This window comes from Podarcis gaigeae, assembly GCF_964106915.1.
Source record: "Podarcis gaigeae genome assembly, chromosome: 8".
NCBI classification, from domain to species: domain Eukaryota; kingdom Metazoa; phylum Chordata; class Lepidosauria; order Squamata; family Lacertidae; genus Podarcis; species Podarcis gaigeae.
The window spans coordinates 55,071,958-55,090,189 of NC_139684.1; the positions used below are offsets into that span (position 1 = coordinate 55,071,958).

The following is an 18,232-nucleotide window of genomic DNA, read 5'->3' on the forward strand; positions in this document are numbered from 1 at the left end:
GGAGCAGAGGTGGGCTAAAGGACCGCTTTGCATGCAAAATGTCCCAGGTTCAATCGCTGATGGCATCTTCAGGTAGGACTGAGAATAAGTCCCTGCCTGAAAACCTGGGCAGCCCCTGCCAGTCAGTGCTGATGATGCTGTGATGGTTAGAGCAATGCTCTAGGGCTCAGAATGAGGCAGCTTCCTCTGCTCCTACTAATGTGAACCCTAACATGGAGGGTAGAGGGGACTTTAAGAAGCCCTCTGCTTCTTTTGGTGGAGTTGCTTTGGATTGTGTACACTCACTCTCACTCTCCTGCAATTTTGTGGTCAAACAAGATCCCACAGAAATGAAGGCGACTTTTTTTCTTTTATGCAGTGCAAACTGCAAGCGTGAAGGCCCCAGTCTGCATCAGTACTGTAGCAAGGGAGGAAAAGAGCTAAAAACCCTAAGCCTCCATATTAGGATCTGTCTCCCTGCCCCATGTCAAAAAACCAAAACAAAATCCACAACCCTATTGACTAATGTCACATGTAGTTTGGCCCTGGGGCTGATTCTGAAGATGCTGCCCTGGTGATAAATAAACTGCAAGCCGAAGAATGTGATTTCAATGGCAGCCAGAGCTGGATTTAGGTTTGATGAGGCCCTAAGCTACTGAAGGTAATGGGGCCCTTTATATGTCCAACTGTCCTTTGTCAACAACAAATTGTCACTGTTTTTTGTGGTGAATCTATGCTATATGGTAATTTATGGACCTAATAGGCACATGACAAAATATGTATTTTATCAAAGTAATTGTTGAACTGAAATACAATTAAGAAGTAGTATATTGTGAATTTTGGGGGGGGGGCAAGAGAGTGTGGCCCTAAACTATTGCTTGTTTAGCTTATATGTAAATCCGGCACTGATGACGGCTAGTTCCCCTTTGGAACTGATAGGGCAATAGGCAAGGAGGTCAACAGTAGGTGGCGCTAGAGCCAACAACAAGGAGAGCCAACCTTGGACTGGTTGTAATGAAGGCGGCAGCCAGGTAGAGACTAAGGTTGTTGGGGCAGTGCCCTGGTCACCCTAATAGACCAAATTCCAGTGGAGAGAAGAAACAGTGACAAAACAGCAACCCAAATAAGTGAAGGGAGGAAACAACTGCCACCCACTGACCTTGGAGTGAGTTGATGATGGTGAAAAGGTACACAGACACCAGCTTGAAGGTCCCAGAGGTGAAGGAGAAGAAGGCCAGCCCCCAAGGGATGCCCAGCACACAGCTGAGCCCCAGGAGCATCACGGCATATCCCCACTGACATCGCAGCTTGAGGATCGCTTGCACCATCGCGCCCAGCATGATGGTGTTGAAGAAGAGCACCAGGCTTAGAAAGCCCAGATTCAGGAAGTTGTTGATCTCTTTTTTGGTGATCCAGCAGCTGGAAAAGAAGAGGGAGGGAGCAGGCATGAGGGATGTGGCACAGTGTCCCAAAGCATGTTCATAAGAACATATAAAGATCCCTGTTGAATCAGGCCAATGGCCCATCTACTTCAGCATCCTGACCTCGCAGTGGCCGACTAGAAACATCAAGTCCAGAGAAACAAGCTTAGGAACTTTAGAAGGTTCTTTCCCCCTTCTTCTGAGAACAGAAATGACTGAAATAGGGGCACCCATGCTTGCATTTTGGAAGGTTGCTAATCAAAAATTTGAGTGAGGTGTGTTTGTCAGAACATTTTGGGGACCAGACTGTAGTGCTCTGGAGACATCCGTTTGGGTGAGGGACACAACAAAAGGATGTCCTTTTGTCAATCCATTGAGGGACTTTCAAAGTTCACTGAACATCTCAGGGCAGAAGAAAGCCCATTTTACACCCTCTCCGCCTGCCCACCCACCCAGTGCTGCCACTGGGAAGAGAGCTGCAGGCAGCCCAACTACCTGACACCCCTTAGGGACAAAGCTGCCTGGTGCTTGCTGGTACCTTGCTGGTGTGGAACCTGTGTGGAGCAGGAACATGGATGGCAGGAGTAGGAAAACCACCTGGGGCCAGATCAAATGGTGGCCAACCCTCCATGGGCCACATCTGATAGGTGGATCCCACCCCGGGCCCAAGCAGCACTAAATTTAAATGGGCTGAATGCACATTGTGCTTGAAGAGGAACCATCAGGAGCAGAGCACGCAGGGGTTGGAAATGTGGAGAAATAGGAATAGAGGAGAAGCCCACTCCTGTCTCTGCCCAGCCCACTACTAGGAAAAGGCTTCTATACTTCTAGTTTACGGCTAAACTGTGAATGGAGCTACCTGAATCAACTTAGCTGTGAGAGGACATGCACACACTCCCAAAACCACTTACATTGTTGCATTAGTATATTCCCCAGAGGATTCATACACTTTAATGGTGAAAGGTCCATAGTGCGACTGGTTGATCACACAGATCAGCAGAACAATGAATATGGGAAGACCTGCAAGGCAGAGGACAATATGCATTAATGTTTCTACCCCACTTCCTTGGGTGGTCCTTGGCACCTGCATCCACCCCCCTGCCTCCCCATGCACACATGCATTTTACTTCTAAGTCTTTGCAAGTCACATACAAAAATCTCCAAAGCAGGCAAAAGTGAACTATGCTAGATAAAAATTTCAAACCAGTAAAAAAGCAAAAGAACGAACACAACCACAAGCAGCAGAATGAAATCACTCTGAACAGCAGACAGGAAAATGAGTGGATCCAAAATGAGGCTGGATTCTGCCCTCCTGTTGGACCCAAGGGGTTCTAAAGGGGGCCAAATGTTCTTTTTGTGAGTGGTCGACAGGACCAGAGTTGGAAAGACAGAATGCCCTCCCTTGTCCCACAACTCAGAAATGTATCCTGGGGTGGAGCAAGGAAAAGGGGCAGCAGCTGCTCCCCAAGCTTGAGAAGAGGTAAGGGAAGCCTCAGTCTTCTCGGGGGCCAAATGTTGCCCTTTAAGCCTCTCTTAACTGGCCCTCAGGACTCTCCCCAGGCCACACCATTCCTGAGTGGCTTGGCCTGGCTGAGATGTGTCCTTCAACTCTGCTAGACTGAATGGAGGAAAGGGAGGTCTGTGCGTGGAAGCCAGCAGATTGCAGAAAGGCAAAATGCACATTTCTGGCTCTGCCCACTTTTCACTATACCTGAATTTATTTATTTTTTACCATAGATAAAAGTTTCCAGTTCAAAGCAGAGGGAGAGGATACCACTTCTGAATATTCCCCTATGTAAAAAAAAAGAAGAGCTACTTCTTGTCAATTGACCTTAGACGAGTCCTGCTGGATTAGGCCAATGGCTGGATCAGGTCCCAGGTTCAACACAGAAAGGCATCCCCAGGTAGAGATAGGGAAGACCCTGAGTGGTATTTAACATTAGTCCTGCTCAGAATAGACCCACTGAAGTTAATGGCCAGCATTCCCTTCAGCTCATTAATTTCAGTGGGTTTACTCTGGGTAGGACTCAGCTGAATACCCTGGAGACCCACACCCAGTCAGCATAGACAATGCTGAGCCAAATGGACCAGCTGTTTGACTTGGCATAAAGTAGCCTCCTTTTGTGATAGAGGCCAGATTTGAACTGGGGGCTTCCCAGCAATCTGGCCACACTCTGAGCCACTCCACTGCATCAGATGCTTTCTTTCTGCATATCGGTCTTCTTCTTTTGCAGCCCAGCTTCCTAATGGACCTAGTCACAAACTTCTTTGGCTATGTCCACAAGAGACCTGCATCACTCCCAGCAACCCCTGGCCACTCACCCCAGCCCACCAGGCAAAGCTTAAGGAGCATGTGCTTGATGTTGGAGTTGAAGACTCTGATCACAAGGAGGTACAGGCTGTAGCCCTCGATACCCATCCACGTCAGGCAGGCCAGCACCCCAAAATGCAGAAACATGGCACCAGATTTGCAGACTACGTCACCACCGGTAGGGGCCAGAGGCACTGCGATAAGGAAGCTCATGTCGAGGAGGAAGATGGCCCAGAGGAGGTTCATGTGAACGTAGACAATGTTGTCCCCTTGCTTTCTCCTGGGGAGGAAAGAGAGTGTGATATTTCTTTCCCAATTGTGTGTGGGATCCCCACCCAAAGTTTCAGTCAAACCATACACTAAGTCTCCCAGGATATGGCTTCAATCAATGTTTTGATACTCTTTCTTAATACAAGCCACACATGTCTGTCACATGCACACCTGGCTCCAGCAGTCCATAGGCTTTTTTCCATGGTGTTCCCCTCCACAGATGCAGCAGCTGGTGGCCAGAATAAGACTGCCATAAGCTAGGTATTCCCAAGGAAAGACCTACTCGCCTTTTCCTGGGATACACCTCTTCCATGCTTCTATTTTGGTGGCTTGAGATCAATGTAGTAAAAAACACAACCGAGCTCACTAGTGAGACAATGGCCTGGCTCACACATAACACAAAGCCATGGTTCCTTGAACTATGGGGCTGTTGGGAGTTGCAGTGCAAAACATCTGGAGGGCACCATGTTGTGGAAGCCTGTTCTGACTTTTCACCTTCACTGCATCTCTCCTCCATCCTCTGTTGATTATTCTTGCCCCCCCCCCCAGTCCATGATTCCCTTTTGGATCTCCTTCTAGGATCCAGCAAGTCTTCCTCCTGGGCTGTCTCCCCAATCCCCCAGGACTTCTGCCCTATTTGAAGGAATTTTTGGGTTCTGCCTTACTTTGTGCAGAGGAAGAAGAAGATGGTGAAGAACGATGCCACGGCCGAAACAATACACCCAATGTAAGTGATCAAGGTCAGGTAGACCTGGTGGCTGCGGTCGATTTCTGGGGAGGACACCTGAAGGTGGAAGGAGATGGCTTAAAAGGGGCAGAGAATGTGGGGCGGGTAGGAAAATCTTTGCACAGGTCTACCTGGCATGGGAGCCACCGGTACTCACCATTAGCACAGCAAAAAAGGTGAGATGGTCGCAGCGGCAGATGGTTCGGTCCGCTCCTCGTTCTGCTTCACAGCCAGACGAATTCCATTTGCCTGGGTGGCCAGCTAGGGGTGAAAAGGAGAAGCCTCACTGCAGGCGGTGCCCCCATGTAAAGGAAATGAGCAAGGCCATACACTGCAAGGGGTTGAGCTAGAGGACCCTTTGGGTCATTTACAACTCTACAGTTCTATGGTTCTACAACATATACAGTGTGGGAGAGGTCTGTTGGGTTCTACTAATCCAGACAGAAAGTTCTCTGCACCTGTAAGATTCAGTCGGCCTTTACTAGGGACTGAGGGTTTTGTGGGCAGGACCGCTGTCCTGTGGAACTCGTGACAGTGGAGGCTTCTCAGGAATCATCCCTGCCTGCTCCTAGATGTCTCCCAAAAAGCTTTTTTTATTCAGGCAGGCCTCTGAAACTTGAACTGCTTTTGTCCCAACCTGTTTCCAACCAAGAGGTACGTCCAGAACTGTGACTCATGCAGAAACTCCAGACAGTGATAATTCATACATGCTGCCAAGGTACATCATTTCAGGTGGAAAAGGGGCCCCTCCAATTTTTAACACAGAGAAAAGTCTGCTTCAGCTCTCAGAAATTTGGGGAACTCTGGTGCAAATGGTCCGTTCTTAACGTGGGCTACTGCAGGGGGAGGGTGTGTTTTGCACACCTGGTTTCGCATGCTCTCAAGGAGCAACCAAATACAGGGAACGTGGGAGGAGGGCTCAGGGGAATTCCTTCCAAACATCTCACCCACCCCAGCTACTGTAGGAACTTACCTTCAGAGCCAGTGTCCCAGAAAACACACTGGGGAGTCACGTTCGACTGAAAGAACAAATATCAGAGGGTGAATTTAACACAGGTGATTTAATTTAAAAGCCAAAAACAGGGAAACATGGCTGTTCAGTGAGATGTCCCTACAGCTTCCTCACAACTACACATTCTCTTAAATATACTTCCACCCAGTGAAGCAGAGATAGAAAGACAGGAGCAATATACTTTGGGAAACAGGCAGTAAGAGCATCTGCTTTGAATGCAGAAAGTCTTAGTTTCAATCCCCCATGGGAAGTTTTTAATGTCTGATATTTTATCATGTTTTTAATATTCTGTTGGGAACCGCCCAGAGTGGCTGGGGAAACCCAGCCAGATGGGCAGGGTATAAATAATATATCATCATCATCTCCAGGTGGGGTTGGGAGAGACTCCTGCCTGAAAACATAGACAGCTGCTGCCAGTCAGTGTAGGAAACACTGCGCTAAATAGATCAATGATCTAACTCCGTATAAGGCGGCCCCCTATGTTCCTAGTGATAGCAACCTCAGTTCCGTGTGCAGCCTTATGGAAGCACATGGCAAAATTTGCACAGGAGGAAGGAATTGGCAGGTTACAGAAGTGCAGAAGGTTTTTACAGAATCAAAGAGTTGGAAGGGACCAATCTAGTCCAACTCCCTACATTGCAGGAAGCACAGTTTTTGCAAGAGTGCAAGAAATATTTAGGGTGAGGAGTAAAAATAGCTCTGTGAGGACTCGGGATGCTTAGTGGGCACAGAATCCTGACTGTAGAGAGGAGATTGGAAATAGGGGTTCGGTTCCAAGAACAAGCATCCATAGAATAATTTCAGCACAGGAAGTTGTCACTTGGTGGTGTTTCTCTCTTTGAAAAAGTGACCAGGCCAAGATTTTCAGAAGGTTCCACATGCAATGCTAAAACTTGAGCTGTAAATTCATACTGGAAAACAGCCGAGCTTTAGGGAGAATTTAGCCACATCAGAAGGGACACCAGCAGATGCCGTGATCTTCTGAGTGGAAAGAAGGTTTTCAGGGCCTACCGGAAGACTGTTGTGCCAGAAAGTGAGTGCCACCCGCTCCTCTCTGAGCAGGCCATGGACTGAAGTGTTCCAGATGGAGAGGCCAATCACTTTCCCACCCAGGATCTGGTCAGAAGAACTTTCGTCCTGTAGGAAATAAAGATCAGAGCATTTGAGACCACCCAAGTCACCTCATTTTTACAGCCCATTTGTGTAGTCTGTGCATACCAAGGCATTCCAAAGTCCACCTGCATGTCTCTCCTCTTGGGGCAGTATTGCTTCATGAAACCTGCTTCTGCCTAACCTTCCCTCCATGCGGACCTGATCCTGCCTGTACACAGTCACCACCATCACATACAGAATTTGAGTCTCTTTCTCTCAACTGCAGCAGAACCCAAGAACTTCATGCCACGACCTGAGCTTGTCGGAATGCAGCTGATGTTTCTGCAAGTGTGGAATTTATCCCTGGCTTGGAAGACGTTTCAGTTGATGCCCTAAAGGAGGAAGCTAATTTGCTCAGTTTTCAGTTAAGTGATGCTTTATTGGCAGGACCAGTCTGTTCCCTTGTAGTCTGGAGCTTCCTGTGCTCCATATTTTATCCAGGAGCGTACAAGTTGGACCCAAGGGAAATCAGCCAGGGATGGGGCCTAGAGACTTCAAGGCAAGCAGGACATGTTTCTGGCTACAGTTCCTGGCTAGTGAGGAGAATCCCAAATTGGACAACATGCTATTAGTTCAGTGCAGTGCAACAGTAAAAAAAGACTAGAAAGCAACAAAGTAGCCGTGAACTTGTCTGTGATAGCTTGCAGGTTTGTGTGGTCTTGCTAAGCCATAGACTGGCTTACTGTGTTGCGCAATTCAGGTCACAGAAACCTTATATGCAACATATTTAGCCCTATCAAGCATTAGGCAACAGATTTTCAGCCTACTGTTCAAAAAAGAGAAACTGGAGAATGTCTATATTCCCCCCAGGGGAATTATATAGTGAATACTATAATACCTGGTGAAAAAAATCGCTCTCTGCCTCTCCCTGGCCACAAGTGCATAAACAGCCATTTAAAAATACTCCAGAATATCCTTCCTTCTCAACATATTATTATTATTTGTTATTATTTATTATATTTGTTAGTCATTTTATCAAGTCCAAGACAACCCAGAGCGACTTACAACCAACCAAGCAGAACAAAAGCCCCACATAGATAAGCACGGGCATCATGCAGAATCTCAAAGCAGCAACCGCTTTCCTTGTCGCACCAGCAGATAATTTGCAATAGTAATCTGGAGGACCAAGATGAGATATAACAGAACAAAAAAAGTGGATGAAATTTCATTGTGTTCCACGCCACCCCCATCTCTGGTTGAGATTTGTGGTGCCTTTAGGATATATGAAGTGCTTTTTTTTCTAGAAAAATAGGTGCCGGTACTCACCATGAAGTTGTTACAGTAATGGCCACAATTTTTAACAACAACAAAAAGAGAGGTGCCAGTACTGTGTACCCTTGAGTACCCTCTGAAAAAAGGCACTGGATATATGGTTTATTTACACATATATACAACCTGAGCCTAAGATGGAAGGGTATTTACACCCTAACAGAACTTGCTTCTCCCTTCGTTACTGCCTTAGATTCAAGCACAAATCAAGCACGGGGCTGTGTCCATCTCCTCAGCCTGCTTTCTTGCTGCTCAGCTCTCGCACAACTACCCTGGTTTCTAAGTACCAGGCAGCTGAGGGGAAAGGCCCACCCATTTATTTGCCCTTTGGCACAAGGTGACTTCATTGGTTATGCTAATTATGGTGCTTAAGCAGTCAGCTACGGCCATTGTCTTACAGTTGCCTAGAGAAATGGGCTGGTTTGGCAGACTTGTTCCCATACTGTCTACCGTCGCAGAAACCAAAGAATTGGAAGGCATTCAGGGCATCACACAGACTGATTCCCCTCACTCCAAAAAGAAACCCTATAGTTTAAAGATGCCACCATCTACTTCATGAAAGACCTCAATAAGTTGGGCAGGGATTGTTTTGCCAAATGGTGCTGAAGCATCTGGTGCTCTTGCTGCAGAAACTCATCCCTGAAGGAGCTTCACATCTCTGTGCCTGATAGGTGAGTTTCCTTGGAGAACGTACCCGCAGCCTCTCTGCACATCCTTACCTGAAAGAGGGTGGAGCTTGAAACCACCAGCAGCACTGCCCTCGGTGTAACAGGCCTGCGCCCGAGTTTGGGTTTTGCAAGGACGACTTTGTCCAGGGCCGCTTTAGGCAGCATCACTTCAAAGCCATGAGCCTCTTTGTCCTCCTGCAAAAAGAAAAAAAAATGCTTTGTAGAAGAGGAAAAGGGGGTGGTCCAGTTCCATTTGGGTTTCTCTCAGCTTCTCATTTTCCCAGCTTTAAGTTCTGTTCTCCACCTTCCAATTTGAAATTTAAAAAATAATAATAATGAAAACTAATCAGAATTTTAGTGCTAATTTATCCCGATGTACACGTTTGTATGCATTTTTGCTTAATGTGAACTTATTGCAAAGCAATTTCCGCAATATGTTGGCATGTGCTATTTTCACTAAGATAGACATTTTTATGAACACTTTGCCCTGGTATATGCACTTTTGTACACATTACTTGGCAAAAATCAGAATAGTGTGGGCTGTGAAGGATGGCTGCATTTCGGTTTTCATGCTGCATCAGAAAATGTGAATAAGGTAAGTTTGGTGTTAACTGCAAACTGAACTGAATTTCTCCCCTACAGAGAAGGAAACTTCTTGCAACGGGGAGGTAAGGATGGAGCAATAATTTGTACGGCAGGTAATTTAAAATGGCCCATTCTCCCTTTACTCACCTCCAGCTTGGGTCCAAAAGTTATATTCTGATGACTCAAGGACTGGAAATTCCAGACGCTTGCATGTAGCAGTGCTCCCTTCCCAAAAGTCTTGTTCTTCCCTTGGAATTCTGCTTCTCCCAACTCTGACTCCAAACGCTGGAGCAATCTGTCGGGAAAAGTTAACTGAGTATGGCTGGAGATACCAGGGTCCACACATCTACTTCCTGGGTAACTATATGTACCAAGGAAAATAGTTGATACAACTTGGTCATTTATAGCCTTCAAGTCTGTTTGGTATTGTGGACTTTTGCTTTTAGAGTTGAAAACAAATTTGCTCCCGAGAAGCCTTGTCAAAGGCTGATGTCAAATAATCACGGCTATTTTTCTGAATGTTTGCATTTTGATTAATATTCAGCTAATATTTGCTGTCAGTGAATGAAAGCTGGTAAGGTGTGGTTTCGACATTTGCATAATGGCATGCGACACTGTTTCAGAATTGACTGTACCCGATTGGCGGCATGGAACTGTATTGAGTCACTGATATGTTTCATAGTTGGCAAGCCACAATATTCAGAGTATCTGGACATAGTCAGGATCTGCGTATGCAGAAGGTCCCCAGGTTCAGTCTTTGGCTCCTTTAGATAGGTGAAAAACCCATACAGGAAACCCAGCCATCACCAAGCTGGTCAGGGATGATGAGGGCTGTAGTCCCAAACATTTGGACAGCGCCAGATTAGTGAAGGTGAACATAAACATAAGCAATATTGAACAAGATGATGCAGCAGTAGAGAGCAGACTGCCTATGCAATGCTGGCACATTTCCAATATTTGCAGGTGCTACTTTGAGGTCTGGTTGTAATATTGCTACATCACACCTGTTGCTCACTGAGCCTGCAGGTGCAGGGAGCCCATGCCAGATCAGACCCTGCCAGGGAGTAGGGGGCAGTAACCCTTTTCCATACTGCACAAATCGCAGTCTGGGGCCTTGCACTTGCTATGCGTATCAGATGAAAAGCTCCAAGGTAAAGCTGTGCTTCCAGTGTAAACAGTGGGTGAGGGTCATCTGATGAAGATCCTGGGGAGGGTGGGACACAGCTACAGTGACCTGCTGGGAAAGTGTGCTGAGCTGGGGAATGGGATTCACTCAAAGTGGATCTCTGCATTTGGTGGCAAACACACAAATTGGAATCCAGTCTTCACCAATTCTCCCTGCAAAGCAGCTGGGCATAAGGAGAAGAGGGACCATTCCTGAAAAGGAGCAGCAGGTGGAGATTTCTTAGCCTTTCCCTGCACCTGGAATTCCCAGGTGTACATCTTCTATGTTGGGCATGGAGAGGGAGCCACAGTGAGCAACAGGAGTGTCAGGTGGTTATTTCCTGTCCAGGTCAGTTTTGGTTGCCTTAGTTCAGAGTTTGGTGTGTTAGTCCCCATTTGTGCATCAATCCAATATTTATTATTTTTTGAAAAAATACATTATTTTTTGAAAGTATTGGAACTACATTTTTCTACATGTGTATTTGTGTAGGCATTTTAACCTAAAAATACACATTTTGTGAATTTTCAGATATGAGCATTGGTATCACAACATTTGGAGATGTGCAAAAACTAAGGAGAATGGCATTTTGCTCTGTGTGAATCAGGGTCTGCTTGCTTAAAACTGCAGACAATACAAAGCCTCCTCAAGTGTGGGAAGAGTGACACAGACACACACGTACACTTCCTGTGGCTTGTACACATTGTTCCCCCACCACCCCCACTTTGCCACAGAGAAGCCGTAGCGGGGATTCACAGAGTCACACAGAATTTTTTTATAGTTGCACCTGACAGGAGTAGATAACAGGTTTCTAGACCGTTGCATTTCCCAGGGACCGAGCTGTGAAGTTTATTGCTGGGTTGACATTGCGAATAATCTGACATTGTTGTTTTATATTATTTTGTAATTTATGGCTATTGTGTGGTGTATGTATGTTACGTTGTTTATTATGCTGTGACACTGTAAACTGCCCTGGAGCTTTTTGACAAAGGATGGCATACAGATTTATTAAATAAATAGTTCACCAGCAGAGAATGTTGACTGGCTCATGAATACTTACTCAAATGGGTTTGGCCGAAGGCCGTTCCTGCCACTCTTGCCAAGCTTCCCACCTTTTTCCAGAGTCTTCAGCTTTTCTTCTACGCTCCTAACTTTTCCTTCCATATCGCATACTCGAACAGGCGTCTTTCCTTGATCACCTTTCCCATAATCAAACACAAAAAAGGAAGCAAAAAAGGAACAGCCTCATTAGGGACTACATTCTAGGCTACAGGACTCCTTACTCACACTGTGAAAGCAGCAGAAAAGGCACAGATTCTGCATCCAGATAAACTCAGGTTTAGTTTTTTAAAAATAAGGTCCCAGCTTTCATATGTAAACATATGTCCAGAAACATAACCTGAGCCTCACAAACTCTCAGGAGCTGGCAAAGGGGTCCAGGAAGGTTTCCAGTGGTCAAGGGAGGCAGGGCCTCAACGTCCTGCACAGCTCTCTGTCCACAGAATAAATTATCCATACTTTAGCTGGATTTCTCTGGATAATTGGGAATGGTTATTTTCTTTGGGGAAAGGGCATGCTGATTTTCTTTTTGCAGTGCATATAGCCCTGGTTATAGTAGCTCATTAGACAGCTTTGATCATTGTGTCTTAAGACAAACCTCCGCCGCCACTTCTCCTTGGTTAACAAACTCATCATTTTGTCGTATTTGGTTTGCCTTCTTCCCCTTCCACTTCCTGCCATAGGACTGCTCGATGCACGTCCCTGCACATGCACCCCCACCTCTTTCCTCCTCTCTCCCCCCTCTAGGTGCATACAACAGCCCACCACCTGCCCTCAGTGTTCGTTCCACGCACAGGCCTGGTATACCCAGAGGAGAAGCCGCTGGACCATGAGATGATAGAGGGAGTGGGGGGGGGGAGGAATTTGAATTAGGGGAAATGAGTACTTCCACCTATGATTCCCCATACAAGATCTTTCAGGTCTCCATGCCCTCCTGCTCTCCAGACATAGATGGGTTAGCTTATAGCCAAGGCTTTGGCAAAGCGAGGAATTGGTGAACAGGTGGCTCTATGAAATATGGCTATATAACCCAGATTGCTTATTGGTGGGTTCCTCTAGATGGCTGGTTTATTCAGCATTCACCCCAATCTGATTATACAAAGCTTATGTGACAGTGAGACTATATCTGGTCTTCACTGAGCATTCTCCCTCCCATCAGATGTCAAAGAGTAAACAACTACCTGACCTTCAGAAGACATCTTAAGGAAGCCCTGTTCAGGGAAGTTTTTTATGTGTGACATATTAGTGTATTTTTGGTCTTTGTGGAAGCTGCCCAGAGTGGCTAGGGAAACCCAGCCAGATGGGTGGGGTACAAATAATAAATTATTATTATTATTATTATTATTATTATTATTATTTGTTCATGATGCAGTTATACAACAATGAGCATTCATCTTGAATTCATCCCAATTTGCTTGTAAGGCTGTTTAGAAGTTTCCCAGTTAATCACCCCTTCATTCCTCACTTTTCAATGAATTACTTTCCAAACAACAACAAAAATGTTGTCGTTGTTTCTTTAAGTGGCTTGTTACACTAGGGATAATCCACTTTAACTGCACAAACCCGAAGTTCCAATACTTGGAATCCCTCCCAGAAAATATTGGCAGTCTGGAGACACCAAGAAATTTTCAGCTGCACACCAGCTTGTGGTCCACTGTGCTCTGGGCTGCAAAGTTGGTTTTCTGGGGAGGGGGTGCTGCCACGCAAGAATGGCCCTGGGCCTGCTGGACCTTTGGGTTCCACAATTCCATCTTCTAAAAAGAAGCAAGCTTACCTGTGAAGTAGAAATGATATGCAGACATGTCCGGAAGGGATGTGTTGTGGACACCCCTATTAAAGGCATAGGAGACCCTATAAAGCACATTTGGGCCATACTGAGAAGAATTTTCAGTTGTAATGGGACAGTACAAGGTATATGCCTGGCTAGTCAGGCTGAAATTCGTTTGGGACTTCCCATAGGTGATCTTCAGAAGACTGCCATGCCGAAACCAGTGCAAACAGATGCGATAAGGCCCCAATTGTTGTGGCAGAGGACACTCCTTGGATCCTATAAAATGTCCACACTGAATTTCTGGAGTGAAAGGTGCCCTTAGGATCAGTTTCTCTGCACTGTTTACAATGCTGATGCCGTCGCTCTGGATTTCATAGCTGATATTGCTTTTCTTTGTTTGATTCCTGGTTGCACAAAACTGGAAGTCTCCTTCATCGCTGGTGATCCCACAAATACCTGCATCACAGACACCCCCAACACAAGGCATTGTATCAGGACATGAGAGAAACAGTGCAGAAGTACTTGCACTGACTATATTATTAAAACAGAAGTCCTAGGTTATATAGGAATGTGGAAGGGATTAGGGCTGGACAATATAGCGATATATCATCCAAAACCAGTTTGAAGTCGACTTCCGGAGGCGGCGCGAACGGTAATGGCTGCCCTTTCCTAACTGGGAGAGGGAAGCTCCGCTGGAAAAGGGTCGTCCGCTACGGCGAAGCGGAGACCCATTCTGGAAAACCGCAGGCAGCGGAAGCCTGCGGTCTCGGGACCCGGCGGGCGCCAGGAGCAACCCCCGAAACGTTGAGGGAACCCCGTAAGGGGCTCCGGATCGCAGAGGGGGCAGCGGCGCTGTGGGTCTATGCGCATTCAGCGGAGCGAAGCCGCGCTGCCGTTGCCGGTGAGCGCCGACCTTTCTTCCTGCAACACAAGATCCTAAAATGCAACAACCCGTGAGTAACTGAGGACTTTATTAAATTTTGGGACTAAAAATATTGAAAATAAGCTGAAAGCGGAGAGACGAGGAAAAGGAAGTCCGTCTTCCGCAGCCATTGACCTTTAAAGCAAAGAGCAGGAGGAGTGGAGGCATAGAGAGAACTTTTGACAGCTCAGATTGAGCACCCGCAGAAATTACTTTCAATCCCTTTAAAGACCGTAAGCAACTGAATTTTGGACTTTGATCAGGACTTATATATTCTCTTCTTTGTGGATTACAATTTTATTTAAGAAGCCCAGGTGTCAGAACTGCCTGAGCAGTAGAACTGTCAGACTGCAAATTTGGATACATTGTACTTAAACTTTGAGACAGTCTGAGGGAGTTCAGAATGGTTACGTTCTTGCATTATGGAATTCCAGTAAGCACAACTTGAAATATTGTGGTAAACCTAAAACCAACTCTGCTAAAACTACTTTTGTGAAGATCCCTAAGTATTGGTTCAGATTTCGTATGATTGGAATGGACTCTTCTTCTTAGGACATTTTATGCTCCCCCTAGAGGATTGAGGATTTATAACAAAAACATTGTTTTACTTTCTATTTCCCGGCCCTCTGTTTGACTGTTACCATCTGGGCCGTAGCTTTCTCATGGGAACCACTCAGCTTGACCTTGACTGCTAGATAACTTTGGAATGAGTGGCGCAAAAAGAAAGGGATTAAGAACTAGACAAACAACTCTGACAACCTTAACTGCAGCCTCACAAACACGTAGATCATCTGTGCCTACTCTGCCCTCGGAGGAAAAAGCTACCTCCCTGTCACAGGCAGGGGAGGGAGAAACTGAGGAATTACAACTAGAAGAGATGGCTTCAGGAGGATCTGGTTCTGTACTAGAGAGAATTCTTGAGAAATTGGAATCTTTGGACAGGAAAGTTGACCAACAAACTGCGAAAATTGACCTTAATACAGAAACTTTAAACAAATTATCTGGGCAAGTTGCACAGAATGCACAAGCAATCGGACAACTGAAGGAGGCTGCAGGTGAAAATCAGAAACTGGCCGAAGAGACCAGCCAAAGAGTGGGAGAGTTGGAAAAAGAAGTAAGGCCGCTCAGCAAGCAGGTTGGGGAACACCAGACCTACCTCTCTATGTTGGAACTTCGGAACAGGGAGACTAACTTAAGGATAAGATCGATACCAGAAGTGGAAGAAGGTAATCTAGCTGAGTTTTTGACCAAAGAATTCTCCAAGTTCTGGGGTCTAGAGGAGGAAGACTTTAAAATTGTGTCAGCCTTCAGACTTGGAAGACTTACAAAGAGAGAAAAGCCCAGAGACTGTTTGATTACGTTGAGATCAAAGGAGGAAAGGGACAAGATTTTGGGCCTGCACTACGGAAGATCTCTGAACATTTCGGACAAAAGAATTGAGATTTTTAAGGACATTCCTAAACAGCTGTTGGATCTTAGATCTGAATATTTAGACTTAGTAAAACTGTTGAGAAACAACTCAATCATCTTTAGGTGGGACTTTCCCCAAGGATTATCCTTTACCTTTAGAGGGAAGAAGATTAAAATTAGAACTTTGGAAGATAGGGATAAGTTTTTGACTGCCTACGGAGAGGACCTTCATAAAGGACTTGAACTACCCTCAGGGCCTGAACCACCACAGGTACCTGTACCTCAGAACCCTGAAGACTCACAGAACAAAACACCATCCCAAGGAAACTAAACAGATTTATCCAGGATGTCTCTGCAACTTTTAAGCTGGAACATAAATGGCTGTAACAGCCCGGAAAAAAGGAAGAAAATCTTTCACATATTAAAGAAGGAGCAACTAGACATCACTTGTCTACAAGAAACACATGTGACTAGGCTCCACAGAAAAATATTGGTAAATAAAAGGTTAGGCCAAGAATTTATATCTTCGGATTCAGTTAAGAAGAGAGGAGTGGTGATATATGCAAAGGAGAGCCTCTCACCAAAATTTCTATTTAAAGATGAACATGGAAGAATTTTGGCAATTGAAATACAGCACCAAGGAGAGAAAATTTTGATATTAGGAATCTACGCTCCAAATGAAGGGAAATCAGAATTCTACAAGAAGTTGCATGAGATTATGCTGGATTATCTGGACTATGATAACATCATCATGATGGGAGATATGAATGGGATCGTTTCAACGAATATGGATAGGTCACAAAGCCAAAAGGTTACTAAAGATGGCAGACTACCAAAGACATTTTTCGAAATGACAGACAACATGGACTGGATTGATATATGGAGGACAAAGAACCCCTTGGGGAAAGAAGGAACATTTTTCTCTGAAGCCCAACTGACTTGGACAAGAATTGACCAAATATGGATTTCTAGAGGTCTGGCTCCTAAGGTGAAGAAAGTGGAAATCTGCCCAAAGACCTGCTCCGATCATAATGCGTTGAAAATGGACATGACATTATTACCAACCGGCTCCTTTAGATGGAAGATGAATGACAATTTGTTTAGAGATCAGGAGATTATTAAGAAGGCCAAAAAAACAATAAAGGACTACTTTGAGATAAATTTGAACACTGCTGTGGAAAAAAGAACAATCTGGGACGCAAGCAAAGCTGTGATGAGAGGGTTCTTGATACAACAGAACGCCATAAAGAAAAGACTACAAAATGAGAAAAAGGATAAGATTTTGGGGAAAATTAAAGAGTTAGAGAAGAAACTAAGAGTAAACCCGAAGTCACAGCCGATCTTGAGAGAAATTAAACTTCATCAGGCACAATATTCTAAACTGATAAATCAGGAAATAGAATGGAAGATTAAATTGATGAAACAAAAAACATTTGAATCGGCTAACAAATGTGGGAAACTGCTGGCTTGGCAGTTGAAGAAGAGACAAAAGTTGAACATAGTAACAAATTTGGAAATAGAAGGAAGATATATTCAGAACCCGGTGGAAATTAGAAAATGTTTCCAGAAATATTTTAAGAAATTATACACTCAAGGGCCACAAAATGAGGAAGAGATTGCAAAATTTTTGGAGAAAAATGGACTTAAAAAACTATCACAAGAAAATAGATCACTCCTGAATAGTAAAATAACACGTTTAGAGATAGAACATGCCATTCAGAATATGAAGCTGGGCAAGTCTCCAGGGCCAGATGGCTTGACCTCCAAGTATTATAAGACATTAAGTGACTTTTTGATCCAACCACTGATGGAGGTCAGCAATGAAATTATGGAGGGAAAGAAGGCGCCTGAATCGTGGAAGGAAGCTTTCATCACATTGATACCAAAATCAGAAACTGAAAAGACACAACTTAAGAACTACCGTCCCATCTCCCTTTTAAATGTGGATTATAAAATATTTGCTGACGTTTTGGCAGGAAGATTCAAAAGAGTTTTAAATGAGATAATTCATAAAGACCAGGCAGGCTTTCTCCCAGGAAGACACTTGTTTGCTAATACAAGGAACATTATTGACATTTTGGAACTTTTGCAAACAAATATTAACACTAAAGCAGCTTTAATTTTTATAGACGCGGAGAAGGCCTTCGATAACATCTCTTGGAAATTTATGAAGGGGAACTTAAAAGAAATGGGAGTGGGGCGGGGTTTTGAAAATGGGATTGACGCCATTTATTCAGAACAAAAGGCAAAACTGATAGTCAACAATGTGGTTACAGAAGAGTTTAAGATTGAAAAAGGGACACGACAGGGCTGCCCGATTTCCCCCTTGCTGTTTATTTCTGTCCTGGAGGTGCTCTTGAACTTGATTAGAGGGGACCGGTTGGTGCAAGGGATTCAGATCGGAGCGAAACAATATAAACTTAAAGCTTTTGCAGATGACCTTGTTTTGACATTGCAAGAGCCAGAATCTAGCACAAAAAGAGTGTTACAATTGATTCAGGACTTTGGTCGGGT

The 18,232-nt window shown here is 45.0% G+C and overlaps 1 protein-coding gene across 11 annotated transcripts in view; it reads right to left on the reverse strand.

The window, feature by feature from the left end:
- ADGRG1 (adhesion G protein-coupled receptor G1) overlaps positions 1-18,232 on the reverse strand; it is a 48,223-nt gene that overhangs the window by 4,436 nt on the left and 25,555 nt on the right. For all 11 annotated transcript variants that reach the window (XM_083751438.1, XM_083751430.1, XM_083751437.1 and 8 more), the window contains 11 exons: positions 13,390-13,842; positions 11,617-11,755; positions 9,542-9,689; positions 8,861-9,004; positions 6,732-6,857; positions 5,682-5,727; positions 4,866-4,969; positions 4,647-4,765; positions 3,723-3,991; positions 2,312-2,420; positions 1,139-1,398 (listed from right to left, as the gene is read on the reverse strand). In XM_083751438.1, coding sequence (XP_083607564.1) covers positions 1,139-1,398; positions 2,312-2,420; positions 3,723-3,991; positions 4,647-4,765; positions 4,866-4,969; positions 5,682-5,727; positions 6,732-6,857; positions 8,861-9,004; positions 9,542-9,689; positions 11,617-11,755; positions 13,390-13,842 — 1,917 coding nt within the window. The remainder of the gene's footprint in view (positions 1-1,138; positions 1,399-2,311; positions 2,421-3,722; positions 3,992-4,646; positions 4,766-4,865; positions 4,970-5,681; positions 5,728-6,731; positions 6,858-8,860; positions 9,005-9,541; positions 9,690-11,616; positions 11,756-13,389; positions 13,843-18,232) is intronic.